We start from the raw sequence: 11,003 nt of genomic DNA on the forward strand, positions 1-11,003 counted from the left end.
TTAATGAATCCTTTATCTAATAATAGTTACTCCAATTTTGTAATCGAAGAAGTTACTATGCTGTTTCAACTTGCATGCATTGTGCATGGTGTTTTTTTTTTTTAGAAAAATAACCATTTATATTGAAGTCATATGTCTTTTATTGCTTATTTGCTTTTCAAAGAGTTGTGTTCATTGGAACCCAGTTACCAAATGTATATATGAGCTTAAAATTTTTACTCTCCCATACTCTTAATTATTTATTTAAACTAGCTAGCTAATTTTATCATCTATTTTTGTAGATTGCTGATCAAGCCGAGTTCTTTTTATTTGGAACCAATGACCTTACCCAAATGACATTTGGGTATGGTAGAGATGATGTTGGAAAATTTTTTCCATTTACCTATCAAGCGGCATTCTGCGGAGTAATCCGTTTGAGGTTAGTTGTGTAATGTTAATTTGCTCATTGAGGATATGTGAAAGATGGTTGCTAAAATTTTTGAACTGTTTGACAATACTATTAAATGTTCAACTATTAAACTAAATTTTGAAGACCCTTTCGGGGTTCTAATTGAAAGGCTTGTGCCTTGGTTGCTGAAATTCCAGGTATTTATATTTTATCCATATTTATTTTTGTTATATTACCTTTGCCAGTTTACGGCCATCTTGGCTTGATGATATTTTTCTATTTCGGTGTCTCATTGTTTGTTGTTTTAGGTAGGGATGAAATTTTCATGTTCTTTTGTTTGTATGTAGGAATGGTAGAGGCATTGAATTCAAAAACTACAGAATGAGAACAAGAGATTGAGTTCAAATAGGGTTTCTAATTTAGGTGGGAGAAAATTTCTAATTTTTGCTTTGATTGAATTATTGCTGCCCTATTTCTTTTTCGGTCTTTAACTAAATAAATAATTAGTGTTGCTGTTCTGCCTTTTTTTTTCACCATTTGCTTCGCACTGGAACTCTTAGCTCTTTTGTTTTAACCCTTAAAATGATATATTTTTAGATATTTAATCTTAAAAAGCTTCTATTGTAAAAGGTGGAAATTTCTATAAAATTCAATCGAAAGCACTTTCTCGCTATTGAATCTAACCAACAACGATCTCATATTTTCCTTTCCATCTACTGCTTTCATATCACTTACATATTCTGTTTTCCTCTTTTTTGAATTAAAATTAGTGAGAAGCTTATCCTTATTTGTATTATTATACACTACTTGAATTGAACTTGCATGTTATTTAGACTTAGTTATTTATTTTTTGTAATATTTGCTACAATTGATCGAGTTATTTAGATTTAGCTTTTAGTTTTAGAATTATTGATGTGTATTTATTCTTGTGTATTTAACTAGATAAAAAATTAGCTTGTGTGTATTTTTATTAGAAATATGATATATTTTTTCACTGGAAATCTAAATATATTTGAAGCGCACTTGCATTTCCCTTAGTGTCACCTCATGTTTTTGTTAACTTCCACTTCCTTCTCTTTTTATTCTCTTTCTATTCTCTTTCTTACTCATTTATATTGCTGCTTGCTTTGGTCTGTAGAGAAAAGATTACTAATAGGGGCCGCTGTTTACTACATATCTCTATATTTATATTTATTGTTCTTAGTTTAGTATCTACATAAAGGATTACTTATTGGGGTTTCAAAATTCAAATATCTTAATTGATATATGTTTGTACATAAAGCCATAACTCATTTGTTGATTCATAGTTTTTTCACATTTCTTTGGCCTATTGTATTACTTTTTTACAGAATTTGTTTTATTAACTGAACTCTATTTTTTCTTTCACCCATTTTAAGTGTATATCTTTTTTTTTTTTGAGCTCAATTTTTGAACTTTATTGATGGCCACTTTCTTTTTGGTATTTCATTACATAGATAGATAATTATCTTTTGTGTAACTTTATTGGGAATATGATATATTTGCCATTGGAAATATAATTATATAGGAACTCTAATCAAATAATGATATCTATACTAAAAGGTGTCATCATCTAGGTCTACCACTCCTAAATCTATGCATAGGTTTTCTTTTTATTTTTAGTTCTTGCTTTTCTCTAGGTGTTACCTCATGTTGTCTTTGTTATCTCTCTCTTCTCTCTCATCCTCTTCTCTCTCATCCTCTTCTCATCCCATCCTCTCTTCTCCTATTAACTTACAATTTATATAGAAGATAACTTAGGGTTAATATAGCTTATCATTTATACACCTTATTTGTGTATCAATTGTTGTTTGCTTAGGTCCTATATATAGGATTATTTAGTGGGGCCCGCAAATATCTTTCCATTGATATCCAATGTCAATCAACACCAATATCTTTCAAATGTCTATGTTGCTTATTTTTTCCCTCCCAAAATAAGGGTTCTATGGATTTCGAAATTCAAATTACTCAGTTGATTTGTGTTTATAAATAAAGGCAGAACGCATTGATCATGGCAGATTTTTCTCAAATTCATGTTGCTATTGTATGTGTTTCTTAGTTGCTGTTTGATTTACTGAAATCTGTTCCTTCTTTCATTCCTTCAATTGCATTTCAATATGACAACTGCCATGGATATGGTTAATAAGATTAATCCTGAGAAGGAAGCATGGAACCTCAAAGTTAGGGTGATTAGGCTTTGGACTGTTCCAACTTTCACTGGTCAACTTCTCCCAAATTCCGTGGAGATGATTTTGGTTGATGAATCTGTGAGTTATAGTGGTCTAAATCTATTAAAAATTTTTTACTCTTTTTTTTGTATTTAGATGTGTTTCTCCTTGCCCTTTTTATATCTAAGTCTGAAATTTTGTTTCATTTAAATTTGTTTTTCTCCGTATTTGATTTGTCATTTATAAGATTTTTAGTATAATTTATGTTGATTGGTAGGGGTGCAAGATACAAGCTACTGTTCGGAAGACTATGATTTACAGGTTCAAACAACTTCTCACCGAGGGTCGAGTATATGTAATGAAGCTCTTCTCTGTTGTCCCAAACCAAGGATCTTATAAGGCCACTAGGCATCAGTTTAAGTTGATTTTCCAGTTCAGGACCACTGTTAGGGATGCTATCTGCGATTTTATTCCAAAATCTGCTCTTACAATCTCTCCATTCACTGAACTTTTGGAAACCAAAGAGGATTTCGATTTCTTAGTTGGTATATTGTGCTATTTGCTCATACTTTTTTTTTGCTAGAATGATTGCAATCTTGTTTCTTTGTGATTTGTAGAATGTTGCTTTGTTGTCATTATTTCCTAATAGTATTTTTTTTAAATATTTATTTGAGATGTGGTAGGTCTGTTGGTCTCTGTGTCGGAAGAGAAACAATATGATAAAGATGGAAAGAAGATGAAGATGGCTGTGATGGAGCTTGCTGAAAATGAGTAGCGTTCTTTAATTTCTACCTCTTTCTCTTATTCAGATTTTTTTTTGTTTTCGGTGTGTTTGTATAGTCAAGTTTCTAATAGTGTAGGTGATTTTGTTGGCTGTTTTCAGTCACAGGATTTGGTGTGCCTTATTTGGTGAATATGTTGACGAACTTAATCGATTTCTGTCTTCTGGGTATGCCGAACAGCCAGTTGTGATTTTACAACTTGCCAAAATTAAGGTTTTTAGAGGTTTAAATTTTTAGGTAGAGTTGGACTTCAGAATGTTATGTTTGCATCAAAGCTTGGATTTAATCTTGACATCCCAGAGGTGGCAGCTTTTAGGAAAAGGTATTTTTTTACATGTAGATTCTGTTGTGTTTGTTGTTGTTGTTGCTATCATTGTTTACTTATTTAAGTTGGTGCTGTATTTGTTAACAGTTCTATTCCACATGGAGTTAGTGCATCCCAACCCATTGCCTTTGTTGGATCTGGAAAAAATATCGGAATAGAAGAAGATTTTATGAAGCTCACACCTAGGTGTACTGTGAAGTCGCTTGATGATAACAACCGGGTTGGAACCAGTTTAATTTTTTTTATCATGTTTACTCTTGATAATTTCTGCTAAATTTTCTTCTTCTATTCGTTAGTAAATACTGCTTTGTTTTGTAACCATGTTAATGCTTTTTTTCTCCTTTGTACTTGAAAATACTATGTTGATAGTATTTATTTCAGTTTTTCAGTTTTAGTTTGTGTTACAACTATCTTTGGTTATAATGTCTTAACATTTATAGACCTGGTCTTATATTTTTAGGCTGGAACCTTTGTTGTACTAGCGAAGATAGCTGAAATAGTTGAGGATGGTCCTTGGTGGTACTCTGCTTGTGTGTGTGGCAGAGGTGTTCAGGCAGAATCTGGGATTTACTTTTGTCAGTTTTGCAACATCCATGTTACAAATGTGACTCCTAGGTATAAATATTTTACAATGCTTCCTTTGTGCTTTGTTAAATAGTGAATTATTTCTGCATAGTTGTTAACCTTAGGCCAGTATTTATGTGCATCTTAAAAAAATCCAAGTTTAGAGTGAAGGTGTTGGTTGAGGATTTCACTAGTGTTTCTATTTTTGTCCTCTTTGATCGTGAGACAAGCTACCTACTGAATAAGACTTGTGCCCAGCTGTTTGAACAACATCTTAAGGATGTTGATGTAAGTCACTCGAATGCTATATTCTTTTTATGCACTGATTTTATTGTTAGAGAGTTTTCTTATCCTTAGGTTTCTACCGATTCATTTTTTCTATTGTGTCTGTTTTGTATTGTTCGTAGGTTGTGTTTGGCACACAGTCTCCTCCTATATTTCAAGAAATTGTTGGAAAAACTATGCTGTTCAAGGTTCTTAGTAGGCTTGTTGGGATGGAGAAATTCAAAGGGACTTATCCAGTGAGGCGTGTTTGTGATGATGCTGCAATACTTGGAATGTTTGAGCTCTCTGGTTCAGATTTGAGTCCCGAAAAGGTATAAAACAAAATTCGCACCTATTGTTTCATTTTAATAATTTCTTTCTTAAATTTTTCATTTTTTGGTTGTTCCACCTTTATTCATGTCTTATATCGGATGTGCTTTGTATTATCCAAGGCTGGGTTTGTACTAAAAGGAGAGGGATCATTTGGGGAGCCCTCTAAGGTTACCGAATCACCAAATTTGGGATTGACTCCTTCCAGCTACTCCGAGCTCTTTGTTGGTTCGCCTCAATTTACCCAACCAGAATCCAAGTGTTGTTGACTTGGGAGCTGATGAAGATGCTAAGGTTCTATGATTCCGGTTTCTTCTGTTATTTTTTCTGTATTACTTTTCACCCTTTTTTTGAGTTGTGTTTAAATTGAACCTAATATGTTGTGTCATTTAATAGTGTCCTCTCCTCAAGAGAAAGTCTACTGATGCTGTGGTGGATAAGTTAAATGAAGTGGATAGTTCTGAAAATTCATCTGATGAAGTTGATGAAAGTGAAGAAGTGAGTAGTGTTGCCAATTTTTTTTTTTGACAGGGCGCTTAATTTTATAATCAACTTCCTTTTACTAGAACTCATTAATTATCCCTCTAATTAGGTTTATATTTTCATGCAATTGTTTACACTAGGAGTATGTGGCTGGCATTAATAGAGGCTCTGTTGATGCTGAGAAAGATGTGAAGCCTTCGTTGAAGAGGTTAAGAAGATCCTTGAGGCTGCAATTTGATGAAGCTGATGAGTCTCGTGGCTCGGGGAATAATGGCTCCTCTGGACATGGGGTTAATTGAGGTGGCTGCCCATGGCAGTTGACTAGAGCTACTGATTAGGACTAATCTAAGGCATTATGTATTTTGGTTGTGTCCGTGTAATAGCATTTGATGCATTGGATTCTAGTGGATGAGAATATGTGTGTGTTGTCATGTTTTGTATAAGTTGTTTGGATTGTTTTTTGGGCATCTTTCTCATGTAATAGATTAAGTGTTAGGGTGTGGACACAATATCTTTAGCCACTAGGCAAATTAGCTATTTAGCCCTTTATGTTTGAACTTATTTCTTTGAAATTCAATAAAATGCAGTAGCTCTTTTATGATATAAAAATCTCTCCTTTCACAATTTAGTTTATTTTTTAACTTATGTGGTTTTGCCAAGCGAATGCTTTATGGTATTTAGATGACTGAATATTCATATGTTGTTGAATTGATTTGTACTTTGTTGATATATTTGTATTGAACAGGTTGGAAGTGATCTTTTGGCCATTTATTTTGTTTTGATAGATTTCTTAGGTGCATTTTGCCTATAATGGCTAATATAGCTTAGGTATTAAAAAAGTTCATTCTTTGTTAAAATGATGACAAGGATATATGTACACCACAAAGTCACTCATGATTTTCTATTTGACTAATTTTTTTTATTAGATGAAGTCATTTAAAAAATATTTGGATTTTATTGGCTCTCTCTCATGTCAATTTGAGACTTAAATACCCAGTTCTTTGAATACACAATTTTGACATTAGTGACACAAAATTTTGATTAGTTGATTTATTGTAGAGTAAATTTAACTATATATTTTATAATAATAATTCTGTTTTCATTGTGACTGTATACGAAAACACTGTTTTTTTGAATATAATGAATGATGTATTCACTATATTTTATTCAATTATTGCTGAATCCATTTTTTTCAATATATGGTGAATATGTAAATTGTAAATAGGTAAACAAATTTTGCATCATGTTATAATGTAAAGATCAGCAGAAATAGTATGCGCTATACCATTCAATCCATGAAGTTTTCTATGCTCAGAAAGACCAACAAGTTTTTGATGAAGCTTATACATATAAACTTTGTCACTTTATAATAACATAGACATTGAAAACAGTATAATATTAACAATACACTTCATGAGTTCAAAATATGGTGAATGTAAATTTTAGTATCGCAATCACCCACAAGCTTTAAGATCTTTGAATTGTCAGATCTATTCGGCGGTTTTGCAAGGAGTCCATCTTCAGGATAATGGTGTCATTTTTCTTCAGGTTATAAGTTTGACAGAATTTGGCCCAATCCACCCCGAATCTCTACTCTGTATTTCTTCCTTGACTTTTGAGTAAATGAAAAAAAAGACATTGTTGTCTCCGCTAGATGATGGACCAGCGATCTGCCAAATGGAACCATGTCCAAATGGAGTGAGATGTGCAGCAAAACTAGCACCCAGGTACTGCAAAAAATGAAGCATTGTTAGTGTTTTGGGAGAAATTCTTAAGGTTATGTATTGTAAATGGATAATCAAAATTTGATGTGTTTGCATAAAATTGATATGAATTATTTATAATGAACTTACCAATCTACTTCCGGTCACGTCAGTACTTGTCAGTCTCTTTCTATAGGAAACCTCTGGATTGTACCTGCTTGATGATAGTTTAAATTGTTAGTCTCCAACCTAAAATTTATCTCAGTGTTATCTAGAAATAAAATTTATGGATAAATACATAAATTAAGTGTCACATTACCTATGTTCAGCTATTTCTTCTCTTTCAGAACTGTCTTCGCTCAACTCAATGATTGAATTGGTTTCATCAGACATAATTATTGGATTGTTAGGGTTATTACCCTCCATTGTTGAATCTTCATCCTCATCTGATGAGTCTTGAAGCTCGGATGGTTCAGACCCGGACAGTATCATAACATCAGGTGAGGAAGAGTCATTGTTGCTGCTGTAATCTAGATGAAATACTCTTTTGACATTGTTCAATGTGTTTTGGTCCAATCGATCCCCCACATAAAAGTTTTTTTCAGGAAAAATTTTAATTGGTTGGTTCATTTTATCGAAAAGTGAAATGAAAAATATCCCAAAAACCCGCATAGGTAAACTGTATAGTATTTCCTTTCCCGACAAAATAAAAATTCCTAATCAGCTCGAATGAACCCTTAGTTATAGCCTTCTGTTTATTTTTACTTTTTATATCCAACACTAAGCAATTATCCCACTCATCAATTGCGTAGCATGACGACCCTAATTCATGTCCATAAATTGCTTCAAAACATGGTGATAGAGCTCTGTCTCCCTATATTACATGTTACAGTTCAAATTAAATGCTGTAACTCACATGCTATTTACGATACATGACATAAATTTATATATATTTACTTACCTGCCCGTGATATAGTCGAAAACTTAGAGTTGCTTCTTTTCCTTGGATCCAATGTTGTTGGGTTGCCAAAAACCTCCTGAGAGCATATAAAAACACCATCATAAGTTAGTCATACTTCAATTATTTGTAGCGTAAGAAATGAACTTGTGCTGACTTAAGTAAATAGTCATCTTAAAATCAACTATTTTTTTATTGGTATATATTTTTAATTATTTAAAATCATTTTAATAAGATCTGGATGCTTTATATTATTGATCTTTCCGTTCTAATTAAAATTTCTCAAAAAGTCAAAAAAAAATCAATAGGGTAAAACTTAAAAGGCAAAATACTACGAGGACACTTAATAGTTTTTCTTTTTTTAAATACTACAACAACAACTACTATATAAATTAATTAAGGGAGCAAAGAACAAATAAAAAAGATAATATACCCCAATAATAATCCTAAATATTAGACAGCAACCCAACAAGAATCAAATTAAAGATGCTAAACTTTCTGGGTTACGATCTTGCAACACAAAATTTGATTACGATACATGTACTATCTAAGGTTCTTTCACCTAATTTGACCCTTCTTTGATAAGGATTCAGATTTATACCTGTTGGTATCATTCCTGTCTGCATGCGCCGCCATTGAATTTTATGATGTTGCTAACTGCGTTCTCAACACTGAAAAATAGACTAACAATTTTTTCTTTTAGTATAAAATATTGTTTCAGAATAGAAAATTAATAAAAAAAGGAATTTTTTTGAGTTTTTTTTTTGTGTTAAGAGAGACAATTAGAAGTTAGAGAGATAAAAACATTTCATATGGATGGTGCAAATCTTGCTTTGTTCTTCCGAAAGATCTTAAATAAATGATCTGGTGTAGATTCTTCTTTTGTACTTCTGCTGAAACTCTTTGTTTTTTAATGTTTAGTTTGTCTTGCTCACTAAAGAGTAAAGAGAGAAGAGCAACCCTCTTTCATTCTCCTGGACTCTAAATGAAAATTCATTCCCATTAGTTTATCATGTGCGTTTAGTTTAGATAGACTAAAAGGTATTTTTTAATTTACATGTTATTTTTTTATTTTCTTGGGTCCAACCGCATAGGATTATTTAAAATTTAATTTTAAACCCTTATAACTTTATTGTCTTCGAGGGTTGTGTCATCCTTAAGCACTTTTCCGTGATGAATAAGCATTTGTTGTGCAGCTGGATAAACTCCAGCACCTTGTTCTCTCTCTATATTTATCTTCACATCAGCAACCTAACATAACAATCCAAATATCCATTAATTCAATATATATGTAATATATCAATTCCAATATTCAAGTAGTCAAATGTTTAATAAATATTTAATTAGGATATCATTTATTTATTTTTTCTTTTTTCTTGTGTTATTTTATTTTTTCATATTGACTTTATATGTAAATTAAAGAACTATCTCTTTTACATAGTTTAGTTTATTATAGTGCACAAAATAAGTTAAATAAACATTATTTTTAAAAAACGGTCTCTTTTATATAGGAAAGATTTTTTTGGTTATTATCTTTGTGTAATCTCTTTTTTTTTTGTAGTTATCTGATATTGTGAATTATGAATATTTTTCTATTGATTTTTTAAAATTTGTTCATCATATTTACTTATTTATTTATTTATTTTCTTTTAAAATTTTAGTTTCTGTGATAAATGAATAAAATGGTAAAAAAATCTGAACTGAAAAATCTATAATTAGCCAATGACATAAATTACTTCATCCCAAGCTAAGTTTAATAAAATATGACATATAAAAAATGGTTACGGAAACAATAATTATAATTAATGAGATTAAAAAAGTAGGAAAATTTTTGGTACATAATAACTTATTAATGAATATAGTTATTTCGTGAATCTTGTAACACCCTACCATACAGAGTCTTATGCTTAAGTCATAATTCGGAGATGACAAGGTATTACGACCTCTAAAATAAAAATCTAGTACGTATAGTAGTATGAATGATTGATATAACTAGGAGCCTTTGTAGAAAAAGGGGTAAACAAAAAACCGCAACTCAAAAACGCAACACTCTGATCGATAACGTAACGAGCAAGGATAAACCAACGCGAGATTATATATATACAAACGAGTGTCAAAAACAGGAATATCAAGACTCAAAATCCGGCTGCGAAGATAACCGGTCCGAGCATAGCAATATATACATATAATAAAAATAAGGAAAACCCCAAAGGAAACCCAAAGGGACACAAATACATAAAACCTATTCTCCAAAATCTCCCATAAGAGGAGTCATCACAGTTTGTATTATTTAATGGAGATAAAGATATCTAAGCAAAACATATAAACCAAAACATAGCCCCGAGAACAAAGGATCTTCGCAATTATAGAAGTCTCCAACATGCCTCAACGGGAAACCTCACGTCTTGTATCTGAAAACCACAAAATCCGCATGGGTGAGAACCAGAGGCCCTCAGCATGGTAACAGCTTCCACATATATAATACATAATAATGGAGGAAAGCCAAAGGCAATCCTAGAACTTCCTCCAGATAATATCAAGGCTTATAAACAAGCTAAACCATAAGGGCATCTGACTAAGGATTCTTCAGTCTAACTAATACTTCCCTTTCCAATTCCTTCAAACCTCCCAACCACCAGCAGGAGTATAATATAGCAAACACAGTTGTATCAGACAAGAAATATACAATTAGGAACAAGTAAGGCATTTAGACAATTAGCAAGTAATATGCAGTCAAATAGGCAATCTCAAACAATTCATATAGTATGCATATGATGAATGTCTGTCCCTAGTGGCTGATGATATCATCTTGTCGGTTATAAAGCCAACCCGACAAGTCCTGGTCGCTAACCATTGGACTGTCTCTCTGTCATGCATCCCCAACTCGAGTTATACTCGTCATAAACTTGATCATAATCATGATCTATATCCATCACCCTCACTGGTGAATATTTACGGGGGCGAGCTCATCCGGGTCTTTCACAGTGCCCGGCCACACTTATGACATAGGGTCAAAAGAG

General features: G+C 32.2%; 2 protein-coding genes across 2 annotated transcripts in view; one reads left to right on the top strand and one right to left on the bottom strand.

Moving 5' to 3' along the window:
• Positions 1-2,523: 2,523 nt before the first annotated feature.
• Positions 2,524-6,133, top strand: LOC107479910 (uncharacterized). The gene is made up of 11 exons (XM_052258385.1): positions 2,524-2,673; positions 2,852-3,119; positions 3,458-3,523; positions 3,594-3,678; positions 3,769-3,901; positions 4,142-4,296; positions 4,410-4,533; positions 4,653-4,841; positions 5,236-5,337; positions 5,463-5,612; positions 6,068-6,133. The coding sequence occupies exons 1-11, from the start codon at positions 2,524-2,526 to the stop codon at positions 6,131-6,133; spliced, it is 1,488 nt and encodes a 495-aa protein (XP_052114345.1).
• Positions 6,134-6,866: 733 nt separating this feature from the next.
• Positions 6,867-11,003, bottom strand: part of LOC127745566 (uncharacterized) — a 4,957-nt gene continuing 820 nt past the window's right edge. Inside the window, exons 2-6 of the mRNA XM_052258386.1 lie at positions 9,103-9,234; positions 7,987-8,062; positions 7,345-7,555; positions 7,176-7,239; positions 6,867-7,052 (exon numbers count right to left, since the gene is read on the bottom strand). Coding sequence (XP_052114346.1) covers positions 6,867-7,052; positions 7,176-7,239; positions 7,345-7,555; positions 7,987-8,062; positions 9,103-9,234 — 669 coding nt within the window. The remainder of the gene's footprint in view (positions 7,053-7,175; positions 7,240-7,344; positions 7,556-7,986; positions 8,063-9,102; positions 9,235-11,003) is intronic.

The sequence above is a fragment of the Arachis duranensis genome, chromosome 3 (assembly GCF_000817695.3).
Source record: "Arachis duranensis cultivar V14167 chromosome 3, aradu.V14167.gnm2.J7QH, whole genome shotgun sequence".
NCBI classification, from domain to species: Eukaryota; Viridiplantae; Streptophyta; class Magnoliopsida; order Fabales; family Fabaceae; genus Arachis; species Arachis duranensis.

Coding starts and splice junctions, on each gene's coding strand:
- LOC107479910 (XM_052258385.1), top strand. CDS start 2,524: ATGACAACTGCCATGGATATGGTTAATAAGATTAATCCTGAGAAGGAA. Junction 3,679..3,768: donor GTGGCAGCTTTTAGGAAAAG/GTATTTTTTTAC, acceptor ATTTGTTAACAG/TTCTATTCCACATGGAGTTA. Junction 4,534..4,652: donor AACATCTTAAGGATGTTGAT/GTAAGTCACTCG, acceptor TATTGTTCGTAG/GTTGTGTTTGGCACACAGTC.